This window comes from Cannabis sativa, chromosome 8 (assembly GCF_029168945.1).
Source record: "Cannabis sativa cultivar Pink pepper isolate KNU-18-1 chromosome 8, ASM2916894v1, whole genome shotgun sequence".
NCBI lineage: Eukaryota > Viridiplantae > Streptophyta > Magnoliopsida > Rosales > Cannabaceae > Cannabis > Cannabis sativa.
Genome location: NC_083608.1, coordinates 14,388,272 through 14,410,362, shown reverse-complemented (window position 1 = coordinate 14,410,362; position 22,091 = coordinate 14,388,272). Strand labels below are relative to the sequence as shown.

Here is a 22,091-nt window from a genome sequence, read left to right as displayed (position 1 = left end):
TATAAATAATTTATTTATTTATGTGTATTGTATATATGAAAAAATTATTATTTTAATAGTGTAGAAAATAATAATAATATTAATTTAATAATATTATGAAAATTAATGTATGATTTGATGTAAAAGTGTGTTGTATTTTAAATAATAGAATAAAGAAACTCTTGGAATTGCTTGAAGTGCTTTTAAACACTATAAGAGCAACTATAATAGAGAAACCCTAAATTTAGTGTTAAATCAACAAAAAAAAAAAAAATACTATTTTAATACTATTTTGTTTTTTTTTCAATTCTAACTACAATATTATAAATTATACAAAAAAGTATATTCTATAATGTCCCCGCTTCAAGCCTTCATTAGGTCCTTACACTCATGGAATGATGACTCTTATACACGAGTACGTCACTCTGGCTGCTTCATGGAATGACGATTGGCCCTACAAATCAACACAAGTATTTCCAGCGTGCTTCGTTCTCACTCGCACACTTCTTAGGAAAACTTTTCAGGAGGTCACTCATCCTGAAATTACTCCAGGTTAAGCACGCTTCACCGTGGAGTTCTTTCGTGATGAGCTATCGAAAAACAAGATGCACCATATTGATACAGGTAGTAACAATCAATTCGTTTAAGCCTTTTCAACTGTGTAGTCCCATACCTACATACTCTCAAAATCATCCCACTTGACCTTTCTCAAGCGATGTGGAATTGTACAACTTACCCAGTATTTCTCCTTACAAATCACATGACTATTGACTGTCACATACTTTTTTATTATTATTTTTATGTATAAATAATTTTTTGTAAGGGTTTTTTATATATAAGTATAAATCAAATACATATATTAAGAAAATTTAATTATTAAAAATTAAAAAAGAAAAAATAATTTTAATGTGATCCATAGTATCCCACTAATAATAATTGGATATTGTAGATAATCTTATATATAAGATCTTTTAGTGTTAGGTTGGATTAATTTTAGTAAAAAAGACAACATTAAATTTAGTCTTTTGGCATTTTTTCATTATAAAATGAATTTTGTTTTTAGAGAATTATTTTATATATTATTTTTTTTATTTTTTTTAATTTATAGTTTGAATTGTTTTAATAGTTTTTATATAAATTGCTATGTAAATTTTAGTTGATCCATTATTTGCTACGTGAATTTCTATGCAGAAGTTCATAAAAATATAATTTTTTTTAAATATAAAATTAAAAAATTCCTAAAATTTATTATAATTTGAAATAAATACTTCAAAAACAAACAGCTTTATACTGTATATATAAAATTAATTAATAAATAAATAATATAAAAAAAATCAGACAAATTTTCTTCTTCTTCTTCCTCAGCTTCTTCTTTTAACAAGTTCTGAAAATCCAAAGCAAAGTTTGTCTAACTCACCATACACATACATACACATATTATATAGATATATAATTATATGCACACACAGTCTCCCAATATAGTACTTTTTTTTTGTTTCTTTAATGGAAAAGAAACCCTAAAATGGTAAAACAAGAAAAAGTCTCTAATGGTTGAATTTGAATTTTCATCTGAGGCAACTCAAACTCAACAACTCAAAAATCCAACAAACCAAACCAAAACATTTTCTCACATTTCATCATGATTGATTCTTATCATGCTCACCATGCATCATCACCATCACCACAACACCAACAACAACCAACAGCCCTCTTCCGGCGCCACCACCACCACTGCCGCCGCCACCACCACCACCACCGCCACTACAGCCGGTATCATCATCAACAACAGCAGCAGCAACAACAATTCCGGCTCTCTTAGGTCTCCAACTCCCACTCCGACTCCGACTCCGACCCCTCTCTCTCTCGCTCCTCTCTCCACTCCCACCGTCCTACGCAACCCTTCTGACCATGCAATTTGTGACACCATGGCTGCTGTTGCTGTCACCTCTTCGTCGCCTTGCTTGGCCAGGGTTAGGCTTTCGGAGATTGCTCTTTACGATGGTGTTCCTGTTGCGCCTTATTTGAGGGCTGTGGAAGCCCTTTCTGGCTCCTTGATGAGGCATAATGCGGCGGTGATTGAGTTGGGAAGCGATGATGCTGCTGTTATGCGATGTGGCTTGGAAGCTGCTAGGTTGTATTTTAGGAGTAAGGCTCAGCTGAGTGGCGGGAAGGGAGGTCGTAGTGTTTACATGTACAGGTCTGGAAGGTATGTGAAGCTCCTTTCTCTGATGTTTTATTTTTTAAGAAAAAAGTTTCTTTTTTTATTTGGATTTGTGTATGGTTTGTACTTTTTTGTGTTGTGATTATACAAAATTGTGGTTGCGTGCAAATTTGGGATTTGAAAATTGTGCAATGTAGCTTGAATAAAGTTGAATTCCAGTGATTTATGAAGATATTTGCAACGATTAATTAAGTGCTGAATATATCAAAACAAATTGGCAACAAATGGCTTTGAAGTTATGTATTTTTGCTGTTTTTAGGTTACAATACTAGCAGAGGTGATGAAAGTATTTTACTCACGTTGGTTGGTTCTTGGGTAATCCAACATTTCTACCAATACTCTTTTATATGTAAATTTATAGCTTCTATGAACCTTTGGTTATGATTTGTTGTTACCACATGAATTAGAACTTTCGCGGTAAAAAATCTGCTATGGAATAGGTAAACATTTAGCTGCTGCTTCTTGATTATTTGCTTACCATAGTACATTTAGTAGTGCTAAAATAAAGTTATGGAAGAATTATATATAGTTTGTGCTTACTATAGTACATTTAGTAGTGAAAGCAACTTTCATTCAGTTATCGATAATAATCAAGAAGAAGAATTACTAACATTTAGTTCTTCCATAATAATCAAAGAAGCAGAAGCAGTTAATGTTCCCATGTTTGGTGTCTTGATTGTAAGATAGGATGGATGATACCCTTTGAGTATACATGATGTACAGGGTACAGACTAATAGACACTCGTAGTGATTCTTAAACAGTTAAGAAAAAGAAGAGATAGCTAGCGGTGGATTCTGCTACTCTAGCCTACACTGGCGTTTTTTTTTTAAAAAACTTTCATTTTGATATAAAAAAAATGGAGTTACAGAAAAAGAGAATAAGGAAACTCATCAGAAATAGTAGTTACAACATCATATGTGTGTTTGAATTACTTGTGAAAGAGCATTATTTCTAGATGATACTCTACTCGGTGAGATTTATATGATATAAAGACATGATCTTAAAATCTGCTGTCGATAGGGAGTGTTGTAGCTTGTTCAGTAATCATGAGCTTTTGATTTTGCAGGGCTCTGGAAGATTGGGACTCATCCCCTCCTTGCATGGCTGATATTTTTAGATGCATGGGGAAGGCTTCACGTGCTGCTCTTTGTGCAATAGCACGACATCTTCGTTTGCGAAGCGAGTAAGTACTAAATATATTTTGCTTTTTGATTATTCTTATTTTATTTATTTATTCTTTTCTAAAATACTCAAGTCTATATATCTACTTACAGGAATTTTATATTTGCAGTGTTTTTAACCACTTACTTGATGACATGCCGTTGCCTGCTAATGAGGTGTCCTCATCAGTGCTTGTCGCTTCCTACTCAAATTCTTCCATGCTGAATGTGAAAGGTAGCACAGGAGGAGGGAAGCCTGGAATAAATGGAGAGATTGAAAAGGGATTGTTGACATTATTTTCATCGGATAGTCCTGGTGTGCAGGTGCTTTTCATGTACTTATGAACAGTTGTAGCATGTATATATTTATATGTTTCTGTCAGTCGTATGTGCTAGTTGAGGACATTTTAAGTGAAAAAGAACCAGGTGACTTGTAATGTCTTAACTTTAATTTTTTGGCATTGAAACTAATCATTTATTTTTTTAGGTTTGTGATCCCAATGGTCGCTGGTATTTAGCAGACAGCGGATTAAGTCCTGGAGATCTTTTACTTCTTACAGGGAAGGCACTTAGCCATACTACTGCTGGCCTTCGACCAGCTGCATCTTATAGAGCTTCTTCTGAATACTTGGCCAATAATGGTGGTGGAAGGTATAATTGCTTTTGTATGATTTGAACATTGTGATGGATTTATTGCAGCTTGTTCGATTTTTTGGAGTTTTTTTCTCTCGAAGTTCATTTTGAATTACCCTATCAAGCTTTGTGATTGTAGGGCATCACTAGCATTTAGACTTATGCCACAAGGCAATGCGGTATTAGATTGTTCTCCAATTGCAGCGGCTGGTCATATCATTCCACAGAGTTATGTGCCAATATCTGTTAGCCAGTTTATGGACGATCTTTCAGCCGAGGAAGATATTTTGTGTAGTCGATCAGACAATGATTATGTAAGTTATTCATAAATATATTCTATATATGCCTGTGCGATATATGTGTATGTATCTACATGAACTAGAAAATTACTATTAAAGATGTGTCGTAGTGGTAGATGACAAAATAATACATTTTTTTTTTTTAACAAAACAAGCTATTCATCGAGAAGAAAATTTCAAGCGAAATATTATTTAAGTGAGAATTATATGAAAAATGGAAGTAATATGCACACATAAGTCGTGATGTTGGTTACTAGTGTTTTCTGATGTTTTCTTTCTGTACAATTGCGGAAAAGTTTGCTGCTACTCTGATACAACTTTAGAGCAGAGACAATCTTCAGCAATCTTGTTGCTTTATTTGCTTTTGTTTATAACATATGATATTTGTTGAGAATATTCTACAGAGTAATAGGATTAGCAGTATAGTAATATTGGTTCATTAAATAAAACGTTCTTTTTCCTAATACTATTGATCATCAACCTATAAATTAAGCCACAGTTCATTAAATGTTATGCGGAAAAACTAAAATCTCATGTTTGAAAACTTTTATCAATTGGGGTTTGGTTCAACTCTTCCCTTGTCTAGTGGTATTTTTGTTTAGTCTTTTTGTCTTCTATAGACTTCTTGCCTATGCAAGTTTTATGGTGAGAAAAGATAAAAGTGTAGAAAAAAAATGTCATAAGAAAATAATTTTTCCTTTTTTTCTTTTTTCTTTCTTGAAAAAGAGAAAGAGGCTACTTGTCTTAGATTGAACCCTCCCCCGTTAAGTATTGAAGACCCTCACTTGTGCCTTGTGGTGGAGGAAAACCTTGGTTACAGAAGTTTTAGCACAGAACTTCAATTTAAATGTGGTTAAATTGGAAAATATTTTTTCCAATTTAATGTTTATGCAGTTTTTTTTGGGTGAAATTATATTGCTATTTTATGTCTTGTCTGAATTCCTTATCATGTTTTTTAATTCGCAGATAGCTCGGAACAATTTAAATACGGAACAACCATCATTAAGAAGTGTTCTCTCAGATCCGTTATCGTGAGTGATTTTTTTTGGTTATTTATCTGTTCAATTAATATCTTTTTTGGGGTGGGGTGTTTCAAAGCTAGTTATATTAAATATTTTGTTTTAGAAGCATATGCACTAGGCTTTTGATGACTATTTGTGCAAATAATAATCTTTTTTTTTTTGCATTTAATTCATCTACTTTGTTCTCATGAATGAACATTCAAGATGAAATTGTTTATTTGGATAGCATGTCTGAGAGATTTTTGTGTAATTGTTATTATTACTAACATTAATTTATTTCCTTTTTGGAGTGGTGCATTTCTCGAAGATGCTACATTTGTTTCGTGTGGACATTCATTTGGTGGTCTAATGTTGAGAAGAGTTATTGAAATGGTAAGTAGATTTAATCCCCCTATTTTAATTTAGTGGACTTTTAATTACTTTATCACAATTGCTTAATGATATTGTTAGTACGTGAATACAGTTTCTTTCCTTTTCACAAAATTTGTATATTTTTCTTAATTTGGCATGCCAATACTCTTATGAATTTCTTTTTGTTGGTGTATTTACTTTTTACTTTGAGTATCTTTACAATGCAGATTTTTCGACACTTTGAACTAAGCCTCTATTGTTTTTTTGCTAATCTTGCTTCTGTCTCCCTTATATGATGTTTTTATTACCTCTAGATGAATAAGATTTGTTTGAATCATGACTAGAAATGTTGCTTAACTGATCAGTCCAGATGTACTCTCTGCAGTCAAGAAATTGCGACTGGGGCGATGATCCCTAATATTGGTATGTTCCTTTTTAATTTAAGTTTTTATGAGTTTATTCTATCATCACATTTGATTTTCCCCTCTGACATTTCCCAATGCTACTACACTTCTCTTGTTCTAATAAACTCTGTCATTTTCATCAACAGTACCATTATTATTTATTTAATTTAGAGTTACTTTTGGTATTATATCTTTATATTGTAAAACTATTTACTCCCCAGCTCTAAGAGCTGCGGCTGCAGCTGTGAAGCATGAGGACAATCGCAGGCTTTTTCATAATGCTGCTCTCAGAAAGCGTCGGAAAGAGTTAGGTGATCAAATTGATCCATTGAGGAGACCAACCAGGGTATGTACACCTAGTACTTTTTGATTGGTCGCTTATTTGGGTGCTGGATATTCACCAATTTATTTCAATGTATAAGTAATTTTTGTTCAGATTGGAATGGAAGAAGATATTAAGAAGTTGACAGATGATGTCGAAAGATTAATTTAAAATAGCTGGAAAGCTGTTCATACTTTGTATTTTGAAAATTCAGTAGTTTTAGGAGTCTAGCATATGAAGATAGAAATGATAGTTTTTCAGGCACTTTTATGTTTTAATGGGAGTTCAGTGTTAAAAGTTAAAACACAGGCTTTTATATATTAGAATAGGTTGTTTGTATCTTTCAGAGCCGTACTGAATGTTATGCAACTTTGAGCCACTCTCGTCACTTTAAAACAGAAATATCTCCCTTGATTTGATACATTTGGTTTAGTGTTAGTACCTGGGGTTTGAGTCAAGGTGATTTTTCTTCCCTATATTTTATTGATAGTTGTTGATGGCTTTGGGAGACTAATAGATGATGCTGAACAAAGAAATAGTTTCTTAGGTTAACTATTGGAAAGATGCCATCAAAGTCCCTCATTTTAAGTTTTCTGATAATACATTTGGTTTAGCTAATATAAATCTTTTGATTGATGAATGCATGAAATATGAAGAAAATCGTGTTATTGGGTATCTATATTGATCTTATCCTAAAAAGTCTAGCAAAAGTGTTATCTGTTCTGTTGGAAGTTGGCCAGTTAAATGTTTGGGATCAAATCCTCTTGGTTATGTTTTTTTGGATTTGGTTATTATTGAGGTGCTAGGAGGCTTGACAGATGAAGATAGAAATAGAACCAGACCATTATGAAATAAGGTTGATGTAGTTCTATGTATGAGTTACCTTAACTGCAGTAAAAGGTTGAGGCTGCAAGTGGGGAAGTCAGTTTACTCAGCAGTTTGTTGATCTGTGACCAAGAAGAATTTTAAGATAAGCAAGTTTTTTTTTGGTTAGATTTAATTACACCAATATAAGCAAGGAAATATTGAGTTTGTATGTGGTAGCAGTAAATATTGTGGGGCTTTGGTTGTTTGGAGGACAGAAGAATCTAGGCATTGGAAGAGTCATAATTTCTTAATTCATGACGAAGGGCCATGTGCTTCTTTGAAAGCTGAAGATTTTGACTGGTTATCATCTTTGGAAAGGTACTCATGAAGTGAGCAATACTCAGTTTGTGGATCATTCTCTTAATATTGCATTTCATAGTTGGGTCGAATTTAATGTTACGGAATTTAAATTTGTCTGACAGACATTATGGTTAGGGAAACATAGAATATTTTTATAATGTACCCACAGTGTTATGATTATTTCTCGTAGTATCTTAGTATTTATCTTAGTATTGGACACTATTATGGTTAGTTGGTGCAAAAGAGTTAAGTTTTGTAAGGATTTGTTAGGGGATTTGGCCTCTATTTAATGTTATTTTTTTCTGTTGTCCCCAGCACTTGTATTTTCATTTCAATTTTTACCGGTTTGCTTATGAAAGAAAATGGTTTATTTTAGTAGTTTAGAGCGATATGCCAATTGTTTTTCCATTTTCTTTCTTTGTTTTGGTCAATTCTTTGGTCGGGTTCAACAATTTTTTATATGGGTTTATAAGTTGTTTGCAGGAAAATGGAGATATTGGTGAAGACGGGATGATTCGTGGTGTGCAGTATCCATTTTCAGTAAATGAAAAAGTGGTAATTAAGGTATGTTTTGTTTTGAATGTGTATATTTAAGAGTTTTCAGTTACGTTTCTATAGTGATTACATTTTCAGTGACCCCTTATTAAGATTTTAATAGTTGTTTAGAATTAAGATTATATTTTCAAATAAATAAACTACATTAATCATTTATTAAAATAATATTAAAATGAGAAATTGAGAGGCTCACCGTTTTTGGTTTCACCAATATTTGAACTTTGAAGAAAATACTTAATTTTGCAGGGCAACAGAAGGACACCAGAAAAATTTGTGGGCAAGGAAGCTGTCATCACTTCTCAATGTCTTAATGGCTGGTGAGATATGACCTATCTCCTTTTATGCTTTTATAGCCTTGTATTGAAAATTAAAATGTTGCCACATTAATTTTCCTTTTTCCCTTCTATGTGCCTCCATCACCAAGATTCACTGTGACAATAAATTCTTGCCTAGACATCCTCTCTCTCTTATTTATCATTTATTTATTTCTACAAAAAAAATTAAAGGAAAATCCCATTCAATTTCTAGGTAAGATTACAAGGGGGGAGATAAAGCAAACTAACAGTACTAATGTGAAACATTAAACCCCATTCCATTACTATTTACCTTTGAACTCTTATACATCATAAAATTAAATGGAAACCCAAAATATATTCTTATGATCTCGTCCCATAAAACTTGGTTGGGTTTTCTTTTATCCCCTATAGCATCTCATGTACACTGAGATGTTGCTAAAGCTGTAACCATTTTTTAGTTTTACCACCTTGAGGACAAGGTGATTTTGAAGGGTGGGAAAGTGTTACACTATGAAATAGTGCAGGGGCTTATTAGTAATTTGTAAAGAGTGTAAAAGACTAAATATGTAATTGTGTAGCTATTGTTAAATATGGAATGAGAAAATAGAACTTCGGTTCAATTGGGAGATTGACATTGTCTCGAAGAGTGCATTTGGAGATTTGTCCTCTCTCGAAGAGGACTATTATCTAACACATTCTTTGTCACCTTCTCGAGCAGTTACCATTGATATATATGCCATGATTGATATATTATACTTGGAACGTAATGTTTAGATTTAATATCTAGGATTTTGAGTTCTGGGCTGAGTTGAGCTTAAGATATTAGTATCTTATGTGTAAATATTGTAATGGATGTTTTGTTTTGTTACCTTGATGTCCCTCCGCCATAAGTGAGGCTTCCTAAAATTGGGACATCCAAGAGGTTAGTCGACCGTTATCTCTTTCTCAAGAAAATATATGCCTTGTCTGAAAGATCTCTTCTTTTTCACTATATGCCTTGTCTGAAAGGGTAGGGTTACTTTCGAAGTTCCTGGTACAAATCTTCAGCTAGTGTCTGTTGATGATTACAAGTGACTGTACATCAAGAGAAGGAAGTAATAGCAAAAAGAAAAAAAAAATCTGCATGATTACAAATTGGCTGATTTAATTCAATGAAAAATGGGTTTCTCTTGGTACCTTAATGGGGTGTTTATTATGTGGGTTAGACTTGGAGGGAGTAAAGTTAGAGGGTGCTTAGATTAAGAGAATATGAAACTTAAGTGTTGGAGGGGTTAATATTACCATCGATTAAACTTAAAAAGTAAGACCCACTTGGAAACATAAACCCATTGATCTTTAAAATGTAATTTATCAAACATGGGTTAAGTTTGACATTCCCATTCCCATTCCCATCAAATCTAAACTTTTACCAAACACAAATAAGCTGAACTTTGCTATCCAATATGGCCATATTATATGAGACGCACCTGAAATTTATCTTGTTCTACTTGGTGGCTATTTTGTTAAACTAAAATAAAATTAATCTCATATTTGTTTCAGGTATTTACTCAAGATTCTTGAAAGTGGTGAAAATGTCCGACTGCAATATCGCTCTTTGAGAAAGATCCAGAATCCGTTTGGTATCGAGGAAAGATGTTCGTCACAGCCTGTTCAGAACAACAGCTCATAAAAACAAATATATCATTCAGCCCTAAATCCTCTCCAAATCTTAATGGTAAGATATGGCCAGAAATTCCTGGTAATTGGTGTATTAAGTTATGTTGTAAGTTTGATATTGTATTTTAATGTACCTTATAAGTGTTTTGAGAGATTTGAATTGTAGTCATTTTTAGGGGAGTTCTCTGTTAGACACTTGTAAATAGAAGCAGTAAGGCACATTGTTGGTAGTTGTGGTCTAACATTGAGACCTACAATTTGTTTTCTAAATTAATATATATATATTTTTTCTTCCCTAATTGAATTATCCAAGTAGACTATGAGCTTCTTCAACAAAGAGTTCTGAATCTGAACCTTGTAAAGTTGAGTTAAGGTGTAAAGTATGATTTTTTTTTCTTCTTTCTTTTGGGTTAAGTTTTCCAATCCTACCTTTTATAAGCACATCTGAATCTAAACTATTCATCTTCACAATTTAATTTCTTGTAAAATTTATATTTGTATGTAGTCCAATTTTAATCCTAAGAGATTGCGAAATGCTTTGAAGAAAGACTAGTCAAACAAAAATGGGGTAACTACGACACTAAAAGGCATATTCTTTATTATTTTCTTATATAATTAAGAATATTCACTTTAATATTAAACTATTTATAAAATTATAACAAAATTAATTATATTGGTAAAAATATTACAAAACAACACACATTAAAGATAATAATTTAAAATACTCGATCCACAAATGTTCAATTAATACATTTCGAAGTTTATTGTGTATCACCCAACTTTGCACTTCAGTTTTCATTAGTTGCATTAACATCACCTTCATCCTTCATGCACTTTTTTTTTTTTTCAAACATGATATCCATGTTTTATAGTGTAACAAGCTTATCTATAATTGATGAAGATAAGAAATCAAGCTATTTGATCTGGGCTAACATATTAATTTGACAATGTCTTAACAATTGCAAGGTATAGCCAAATTATATCCAATATTTTACTCTTCTCAAAAACTTGAAGATATGATATTCACTAATAAATCTAAACCGATAAATTAATTTTACTATGATATTAATCATTTAATGATACAGTTAAATCATATTCAATCTTTTTACTTTTTTCAAATTTTAAAGATATATTTGACGAATAATTTTAGGCCAATGAATTAATTTGAACATAATCTTAACTATTAGATGGTATAGTCAAATCATATCTACTCTTTTACTCTTTTCAAAAGTTGAAGATAAGATATTTGGCGAATAAATGTAGGCTAATAGATTAATTTGAACTACAATCTTAATCATTGGATGATATAGTCAAATCATATCCACTCTTTTACTCTTTTCAAAAGTTGAAGATAAGATATTCGGTGAATAAATGTAGGCCAATAGATTAATTTGAACCACAATCTTAATCATTGGATGGTATGGCCGAATCATATATACTCTTTTACTCTTTTTAAAATTTGAAGATAAGATATTGACGAATAAATTTAGACCAATGAATTAATTTGACCACGATCTCAACCATTGAATAATATAGTCAAATCATATCTAATCTTTTACTTTTCTCGAAATTTTGAAAGAGATAAGAAATATGATATAGTTTTTATATCCTTAGATCGTCCCCATCAAATAGCTAATAGCTAAAGTGCTTAAATGACCATCCACCAGCTCCTTCATTTTAAAGAACTTTTAAATCCTATCAAAATAGCAAATCTTCATAAATTTAGATGTAATGTTTTAAAAAAGCTCTACATCATATGAGCTAAATGTATATTAGCTCAAACTAATTTAGGTTAGGTAATTGTAGAGCATACTGTATACTCCAAAATTATTTTGTTATTATTTTCAATCTCTTTTATATATAATAAAAATAATAATACATATATTACAATGCATAACTGCGACTTAAACCGAGAATCTCCAACACACACATCCTCCTATAACCACTTGAGCTAGCCTCAAGTCATTTACACCCAACTCATTAGCATATAACTTTTTATTATTGATAGACCACATCTAAGTGAATAAACTGAAATAGCACCTATAAAAAAGAAAAAAAAAATCTAATTCTGTATAAATATATGTCACCTTCTGTTTCAGGAAGAATGTTTTAAGAAAAATAAATGTAGTCCAAGTTCACAATAATAATTTTTGACATCATATTGAATGGTGATCAATTAATGACCAAATAACACAATTACTCCCTCTACAGTGCCATTCTTATTTCATTACCATCTTCATTAACATCATCAAAAACAAGAACACAAAATATATTAAACAAAGCTTTATTAGGAGGAAAACACAGTAAAGTCTAAACAAAACAAAACTTCAAAGAGAGTCCCGAGTCACCAAAAATAGAGAACCATAATCTAAGACAAACAAACGAAAAAAAGTACTACCACCTTATAAGGCTTTTCATTTCACCAAGTTGCACCACCACCTAGAAATTTTCATGATTAAAAGGAAAAAGATCTCATGAGTGTTGAGCTAACATACACATCTGAAATATGAGCAATCTTGTGCCAATCCTCACCTACTTCCTTTTCACATCGTTTCTCCAAGTTTGGGCACATTTCAATGGACAGTTTCTTCAAGTTGGTGAGCATTTGGATGCTTGTTGGTAGAGATGACAAATTTTCGCAACCTACAATACGTAAATCCTGAAGAGATTTAAGATTTCCAAGCCAATCAGGCAACGATGCAATCTCCTTGAAATATGATATTCTCAAAACTTCAAGCGAGAAGAGGTGTTGCAAGGCCTCAGGCATAACCACCGGCTTATCAGAACAATGTTTGTGCCAACACCTACCATTTTGGTCTGTTTCAATGATATTTTCCCCTGATATTATCATAGTTCGGAGAGAAGTGAGGTGATCAACACCATTTGAAAAGCCATCTAGCTCTGGACAATCAACAATCTCTATAGATTCAAGTGCATTGAGATATTGAAAACTTTCTGATAAAGATTCCATCTTTTTACAACTATAAATTATGATATGTTTAAGCAAGGTACAATCTTGAAACATTCCCTCTGGTAAGCACTTGAGTTCATGACAAAATTTGATGCACAAAAAGTTTAGCGCATTGAGGCCAATGAGGAAATCAGCTGGCAACTCTTGAATCTTTCTGAGCCTATCAATTGTAAGCCTTTGTAGACAAGTTAGATCATGTAGCATATTTTGGGGAAGGAAACTCATGTTATCATTATCATAGATGTCAAGATCAGTAAGACCATGGAGATTAGAGATGGATTCTAATAGCTGGTGTGTCCCATCATACACTCGCAAAGATTTAACTGATCCCAGATTAGGTAGGGTCAATTTCGGGCATTTACTCACACACAATGTAGACAAGCTTAGAAACTTTTGGTTACCAACATCATGCCTTGATAATCTTTCCAAATTTGGTAGATTTGTAATTTCAAGACTTTTTAAGCATCGAAAGCAATCTCCATGAGAGAGTTCATTGTCTATGTACTCAACCAAGTTCATTCTAGATATAGAGAGATCTCGAAGAGATGTTAGTTTCCCAAAAGGTGGAAGTTCTCTACAGTTATTGCAGTTAGATAAAGTGATACTAACTACATTTCCAAGGATTTCATTCATAAACCAATATGGATAATACGCACCTTTGTAACCTTGAATGTTCAACTCAGTCAAGCCCGTCGAAGGAGCAAGAGCTTCAAGTACATCTTTTGCATTGTCTTCAGATTCATTTTCATTTGTATTCCAAGACAAGTGAAGCCTTTTGAGATTTCTTTTCCCTGAGAGATTGGCAAATCTAGCTTCTTTTGGCCTTCTCACCTTATCTAGGTTGCTGATATGTAGATAACCTCCTAAGTTTAAGTGGTTCAGTTCATCCAATTGACAGCCTCTTCTCCTATCCACAATGAAATTACTCAAAGTCTTCAAGCAAGTTAGTTGCCTAATATTTGGAGGTAGATGTGATAATCTTGAACAACCTTGAATGTAAAGATGGCGAAGACCTTTCAAGCGAATCATGTGTTTCGGCAGCTTATAAAGATAATGACAATAGCGTATGTCCAAAATCAACAAGTGGTGCAGCAAACAAATCGAATCAGGTAAGACTTCAACAGTACAATGTGAAAGATTCAAGTAGCGTAAATGTTTCAAGTTACTCACCAATGATGATAGGGATGATAATGGAGTGATTAACAATTTGGCATCAAGTGCTCTTAATGAGTGAAACTTCCAATTCTTATTAGGATCAGTTGAACAATTTGTTAATAGCATGAATGTCCTCAAAGATTGACCACTTGGTATTATAATCTTCTTAAATTGACTAAGAGTACAAGTCAAGTGACAAACACTTTTTGACAAGCTGATAATCTCACCATTATTATTATTATTAACCTCCACAACACGACATTTATCATCCATTATGAATTGAGCTAAATCATGAAATAAATCATGCATCTTGAAATTTAAGATATTTCCGAAAAAATCTTTTTCCATGTCCTGAAAAAATGATCTCCAATATAATTCACTGATCATCTCATTTCCAACATCTTCCACCTCAAATTCTTGCTTTGAAGAAATCAACCCATTCGCCATCCAAAGATGAATTAGTTGAGTTTTTTCTATTTTATGATCCTTGGGAAATATAGCACAATAAGAGAAACATCGCCTATGCTCTATTGGAAGATGAAGGTAGCTTAATTTCAAAGCAGGCAAGATGGAAGTTTTGTCTTCTGGTAAATTCCAAAGCTCACTACGCATAACAGAAAGCCACTCATCTTCTTCAATTTTGAAGCGCATCAAGCCTCCTAACGCTTTTGCTGCTAATGGAACTCCCTTACACTTCTTCACTATCTCTTCTCCGATTTTCACAAGGTTAGGCCGCTCTTCTGATTGATTCCCAAATGCACGTTCCTTGAATAACAACCAACAATCATTGTCTGATAAACCCGTCAAGATCAGCATTGGAACCGTTCCCATAATAGATGCAACCTTTTTCGAACGAGTAGTGACAACAACTGAAGCACCATCTAATCCACAATCCAATAAGTATCTCAACTTGTCCCATTGATCATGATCTTCATTCCAAACATCATCCAAAACAAGCAAGAACCTCTTTCTTCGAAGCATATCGCGAAGTCGTTTCTGCAAAGGATCCATATCCAATGCTTCACAAGCTTTTCCAGTTCCAGATTCTATAATTGCTTTAATCAATCTAAGCACATCAAAATCTTCAGAGACACAAACCCACATCTTAAGCTCAAAATGGTTACCAACCCTCTCATCATTGAAGACCAATTGTGCTAGAGTTGTTTTCCCCATACCTCCTAAACCAACAATACTGTAAATACAAGTATGATTACAATGGATGGCATCATTAACCAAAAACCCAACAATTCTCTCTTTCTCCTCTTCTCTTCCATACACACATGGTTGAGTAATAACAGAACTAGTAAGACGATTTCCTCTAATCTGGCTTCGTCTCTCCCCAACCACAACCACACCTCGCAAGTGAAAATTAATTCGCTCATTCCCAATTTGATCTAATCTATCCCCAATCTCTTTCATCTTGTTAGCAATCTTTTTACGAAAGTAAAGATTCATAGGATTGATACAAGATAAAGAAGATCGTACCTTTCGAATCCATGACTGCTGCTGCTGCTGCTGCTGATACTCTAACTCTAATCGAAAAGCCTCCATTTCACAACAGTCATCCAAAATATCTTCCAACTCAGAAGAAACATCAATAAGCTTTTGCAACCAATTCTTGATAGAACGATCTGATAATTGTCTTTCTTCAGCATCTTCAATCACAGCAACAATGGTTGAAAGCATGCTACAGATTCTTTGCATCTCTTTGTCGATACCTAAAAGGATTCCAATTTGGTTTTGGAGGAGAGAGCTCAGATTCTCAAGCAGAACAGTAAGAAAAGCTTCAGCCATGAAATTGGTGAATCAAAGTTGGATGGAATCCAGGGAAGAGAAAGAGATTTTGGTAAGCTAAGCCAATTCAAGCAAGCAATGAAAATGGTTTGAGAGTTTGAGTTGAGGTAGTAAAGTAAAGTGGTTGGAAAGTTGGAAACACCATTTACAAGAGAAGAGACTACCAAAGTCAATATTGTTTGCCATAGTCAACCTTCGTTGCTTCACTCAATTCTCTTCTGTATAAATATATGAGAAATGCTAAAAAGACATACGTGATTATAACTTTTTCGGTATGATATGTTGGTAGAATTAAGTATTGCATCTACGTAATAATTTTTAGAGAACTTCTACTATACAATTGTCACTTCTAAATAGTGATAGGTACCATTAGTAAAATCACTAAATTATACGTATGGCCACTTACATATTGCCACATAAATAAATCACGACAGTAAAATAATATTTTCCATACATAGAGAAATATTAAAAGCTATTCATGGTGTTTAGCACCCTTTTAAGATGTAAGATTGCTGTTTGCAGGGACGGACACACTAATAAGATTGTGGGGCTATAGCCCCCACTAAAAAAAAATTAGTGTAAAAAAAAATTAAATATCTTCTATTTAGTTCAATAATTATACAACAAAATAGTAAAAAGCCTCCACAAAATAGTTATAATTTTAATGTAAAGTAAATAATAAATATTTTTATAACAATTAAGCCCCCACAGATCAAAAATTCTGGGTCCGTCACTGGCTGTTGGTACAACTTAATATCACGTCCAACATGTTTTACTTTAATAAATATTATAAAAAATCGCTAACTAATTAGAAAACGATACTTTATCGTACGTGTTGTTAGATACTATGGGTACTTTATAGTAATGCTCATACATATAAGATACTTCTACAAGGGAGTATATTAATAAATATGTCCATTTATGCAAACACCTTTGCAAAAACATTAGATGACAGTCAAGAGAATTTTAAGGTAGGTACATTGCTGCTGGCACCTCGATTATGGTGTGCATCTTAAAGTTGCCTCTGATTTTTCTATTGAAGCATTATGTGATGCTAATTGGGCAGCAGACCTTGATGATAGAAGGTCCACCACGGGCTACTGTATCTACTTAGGCGGGAACCTTGTTGCTTAAGGTCATTTACAGAAGCTGAATTCTTAGCCAACACTTTAAGTGAATAAACACAATTAACAGAACTACACATTCAGCAATCGAGCATTCCATCTGTTTGGTGTGATAATCAAAGCACGATTTTTCTTGCAGCTAATTCAGTTTTGCATGCTCGAACTACCAAGTACATAAAAATTGATCTTTACTTTGTTAGAGACAAAGTGTTGCAGCATTAACTCCAAGTGAAGCACGTTTCAGCTGCAGCTCAAATCGCAGATTGTCTAACTAAACCAGTTTCTAGCTCTAAGTTTCCTGATTTACGAACCACACTCAATGTTGTTTCTCAACACACATTAAGTTTGAAGGAGGCTGTTAAGGGTGATAATAGTTAATTATTGTTAGAGCTGGTTAGTTATAATTTGTTAGAGTTAGATTAGCTTGCTGTACATTTCTATTATTGACAGTTAAGCTTCGGTTGTATATAATGTACCTCTCTTAATTTCAAACTCAATGAATAAGACAATCACTTGTTCATTTGTTTCTATCTCTTCTTCTCTTTTCTCTCAAACATAACATTATTAAAATCAATTATTTATATATATATATATTGTGTTGTTTAATGACTAAAGACAAATTACTCTGCATGGTTTTGCAAATACATATAAGTAAAAAAAAAAACATGTCATTACAGCTTCGAGTCTTCTTTCCTTAACTTATTCATCAAGAGAAGATCATGAACAACGTAAAATTAATGTGTGCATGTCAACATTATCGATTATTGAAATTGTATTTCGTTAAAACACAGAAATATATACCAAAAATCAACACAAAGAGTAATTAGTGTTGGTCAACATCTTGAGTGTAGGCAAAAAGGGCCATTTTGGCATTTTCCATCAATATTTATATATTATTCCTTTAAGCATATATATTTGAGGAGTGCTAAGGACACTCTCTATCACACTCTCTTTTACACTCTCTAGTTAATTTAACGACAAATGTCATCTTTTCAACAAGGCTTAGTTTTATTTTATAACTAGTCATAATATTATACCTTTATTTCAACTATGCCATTCCCACTAATTTATTCAAATAATTTCTGACTTATTAAAAATTAAATATTTTAAAGAAAGTAAGTCATGATAAACATAAATAAATAAACACAATACATATATATAAGTTTTTTATTGTTACATATGTTTTATTAATTCCTCTTAATTAATAAAAAAGAGCTTTTTCAAAAAAATTTAAACACCTCATACCACACCTCACATGAGTATACTATCTATATAAACATAATTAATATTGTAATATAATATGTATGTAAAATTATATTATTGTTGATTGTTTTTAGAGCAAGTTGAATAATATATATACAAAATTAATGTGCACATATTTATATATATAACATATTTTTTATTTTTATTTTTTTAAAAAAATATATCTATGTTATTATCAATATGCAGTACATAAGAAAAGAAATATCGTCTCTATAATATTCTCAAATTCATAACATGTATAGGTATTAATTTATAATTTAATATGTATATAAAGAAATGAAAATAAGTAAAATATAAACAATTAAATTAAAAAAAAATGAAGAGGAAGTAAAACAAAAAAAAAATGTATATTATTATATATTATATGCATTAATTTTTTATGATTGGTTTTTTAAGACGAATAATTTATTTTTTAATATTTTGTGAAAGACATACATTTAGTAGAGTTATATTCATTAAAGTTTTGATTATAATATTATAACTAAAATTTGTAAGTGGAGTTCTATTTACACTCTACAAAATAATTAGTACACCCGATATTTAACAAATGAAGTTTCAAATAATTTTAATTTAAAAATTATTTTTAATATTTTTTAATTTTTTTCTTACATTATTTTGTGTTAATTTTAATATTTATTTTCATAATTTTTTTAAACCATGTTTATAATTTTTATTATTTGTTTTTTGCTAATAAAATTTTATATAATTTTTTTGGTCGTAATATTTAAAATACACTTTATTTTTATTTGATAAGTGTATTTTTTAAGAATATGAACTAGAAAAAAAAAAGTGAAGAAAAAAACTTAATTTCATTAAAGATATAAATTTTATATAGCATAAAAATTATTACAATAAGGTGTCTGTCTTCAGAAGTTTTGGAGTGTAAATAAATTTTATCATTTTCCAAATATATATGTAACATTATAAAACTTAGCTTTTTTTTTTTTTATTATGGCTTTTTTTTTAAATATGTTTTTCTCTTCAATAAATAAAAGTTATTTGAGTAAATTAATTAGAATGACATTATTGTAATAAAAGTATAATATTATGATTAGTTATTAAGTAAAATTAAACATTGTTTAAAAGATGACATTTGTCATTAAATTAAATAGAGAGTACAAAAGAAAGTGTGATAGAGAGTGTCCTTAGCACTCCTCTATATATATTTATGAATTGAACTACTCCTCTTCCTCCAAGTTAATTGTTTAAAATTACAGAATCCCAGTTGACAAAAAAAGTGGGGTGGATCTATTATACATCTATAGAAAGGTACATGGGTTAGACACATGGATTTCATTTTCATGTCAACTCCAAATTAAACAAGGTATAGGAGTAGTAGTAGTATAGTTAATATATATAGTGACTAGTGAGCTTGACCACCGGTTCAGTACCCATATTTGTTGCTGGTCCCTCTTGTGTAATAAATGTATTCTTTTTGTACTTAAAATAATAGTCAATTAATTAGTACATTAGAGTCCACTTCATCACACCCTAATTTAATTATTGGTCCTAAATTTTTTTTCTTGAATTAATTAATATTACAATTTTCAATTATAAATAAATAAATGCTAGGTATTATGTCCATTTTCAGTAATTATTGTTATTTGTCACATATACACATGAAGTATATACAAATAATTAGAGTTTAGTGTGATATATCATTAATTATATTCTTATTTCCTTAACATGAATAATTTTTGAATTTCAACAGTATTATCTGTAAATTATTAATGATATTCAATAATTTAAGGCTAATTAAGATTTTTGTACGTCCTCCGAATTTTGAATATACCAAATCATATTCTCTGAACTTTAAAGACCGTTAAAATTTTTGCTTAAATTATTGAAATTGTTAGATTTATAAGGACTTGATACAATTTTAGTAAGAAAAGTCTAACATGGATGAAAATTCAGAGAGTATGATTTGGTACATATCAAAGTTTGAGAAGCAAGATTTGATGGATATCAAAGTATGGAGAGCATGATTTAGTGAATAAACAATCATCGAATTGGTAAAATTAAATGAATTTGGACAAAAGTTCTTATTAAATCCAACAATCTCAATAGTTCAAAGAGAATTTTTAACGACCAGAAAGGTTCAGAAGACATGATTTGGTACATGTCAAAGTTTAGAAGGCAAAAATCCTAATTAACTATAATTTCATTATTGAATACTTGCCAATAATATTTTGTGAATGGTGATTGCCTCTTCAATAACCTTCACAAATAAAAAAAATATAATATATATCAGGAAGAAAATAAATTAGTTTAAAGCTTGAGAAGCTAAAATACTCCACATACTAAAGAAAATATATGAAAAAACTTCTCTCTTTCTTTTGTTTTGAAAATGCACTAAAATACTACAAATTTAAATATAAATAACTCTAAGCATTACAAGTAGACAAAATATGTTTTTACTAACCTCTTCAATGATAGTTTATCAAAAAAATAAGTTTCAAGTTTTGGAGCTGACAGAGATGAAAGTATATGTTATTTTTCTTTTCTTGAAAGGGGCTTTTTTTTTTTTTTTTTGCTATTACTAATATTGTTTTTTAAATAAAATATTGCATATATCCTGAAGATTATGCATCCTCGATAAAATATTGCATATATCCTGATGATTATGTGTCCTCAATAAAATCTTGCATATATCCTGAAGATTATGCAAACGTAATATTCATTATATAGTTGATGGATATATAATGAAAGAGATGAATACATATTTATATATATGTTCTTGTATTCTTTGAGGACAATGAAAAGTAATCTAATATCGATATACATTTTGACAAACATTTCCTGAAGTAAATGTTTTATATTTATCAAAAAAAAAAATAATTGTATTTATGTGAATACAACTAAAGAATCATTAAAAATGATTACTATTGATGCAATTTTATAGTGGGTTTTGAATACCTAAAAAGAATGTTAAGAAAATTACATTCAAACATCAAAGTATAAGAATAACAATGAGCATGACTAATATTATTTAAATACATGAGACGTGTATTTATTGTTCATCATTCCCTTCAGAGAATGATACGAATTGAATTCAACTACTTTTAAAGATTGTTTGTATTAGCCATAGTACTATACATTGTTATTACTTGCAATGTTGAAAATTATTGCATGTGACATATATTAAAGATCAAATTTTGCATACATCTTGGAGATTATGCAAAAATTATATTCATATATTCTTTGAAATATTGTTAAAGAAATTGCTGAGTAATTTTTTTTTATATATGAACAAGTAATAATTTTTTCAGAAATTTATAATAATATTCTACTTGTTCAACGTCATTCCCCGAAGTGAATGTAATGATTTTAAATAATCAATGGCATTGTTTGCTACTCAAATATTTCAAGAAGAAATTGGAAACAACCAAAAGATAAAATGCCACACACAATCAAAGTGCATAAAATCTATATATCATGTGTGGAATTGAATAATAGTAGTCGCGTACCTGTAGTACGGACACACTTATAATCAAGATAAAAATATATTTGATTATTGAATAAGTGTGAATTGTGCAAATTTATTGTACATTTAGAATATTTAAATATCATTCCCTAAAAAGAATGAATAGACATGAAATTCTATTTCAAAGAATATAGATTTCACATATATTGGCAATGCCAGAAGTAAATTAATACATACATATTTTATTATTTCTTGAAATCAATAGTTTCAAACTATTGTTGGTACAAGATATAT

The 22,091-nt window shown here is 31.0% G+C and overlaps 2 protein-coding genes across 2 annotated transcripts; one reads left to right on the top strand and one right to left on the bottom strand.

Annotated features, from left to right (window-relative positions):
• The first annotated feature begins 1,274 nt into the window (after positions 1–1,274).
• Positions 1,275–10,365, top strand: LOC115699641 (uncharacterized). Its single transcript, XM_030627145.2, has 12 exons — positions 1,275–2,185; positions 3,268–3,384; positions 3,493–3,685; positions 3,849–4,012; positions 4,134–4,308; positions 5,260–5,324; positions 5,606–5,687; positions 6,032–6,089; positions 6,292–6,416; positions 8,043–8,123; positions 8,361–8,431; positions 9,950–10,365. The coding sequence occupies exons 1-12, from the start codon at positions 1,635–1,637 to the stop codon at positions 10,077–10,079; spliced, it is 1,812 nt and encodes a 603-aa protein (XP_030483005.2). The 5' UTR covers positions 1,275–1,634; the 3' UTR covers positions 10,080–10,365.
• Positions 10,366–12,521: 2,156 nt separating this feature from the next.
• Positions 12,522–15,986, bottom strand: LOC115698492 (putative disease resistance protein RGA1). The gene has a single exon (XM_030625564.2). The coding sequence runs from the start codon at positions 15,984–15,986 to the stop codon at positions 12,522–12,524; it is 3,465 nt and encodes a 1,154-aa protein (XP_030481424.2).
• Positions 15,987–22,091: the final 6,105 nt, after the last annotated feature.

Coding starts and splice junctions, on each gene's coding strand:
- LOC115698492 (XM_030625564.2), bottom strand. CDS start 15,986: ATGGCTGAAGCTTTTCTTACTGTTCTGCTTGAGAATCTGAGCTCTCTC.
- LOC115699641 (XM_030627145.2), top strand. CDS start 1,635: ATGCTCACCATGCATCATCACCATCACCACAACACCAACAACAACCAA. Junction 4,309..5,259: donor GTCGATCAGACAATGATTAT/GTAAGTTATTCA, acceptor TTTAATTCGCAG/ATAGCTCGGAACAATTTAAA. Junction 6,090..6,291: donor GGCGATGATCCCTAATATTG/GTATGTTCCTTT, acceptor TTTACTCCCCAG/CTCTAAGAGCTGCGGCTGCA.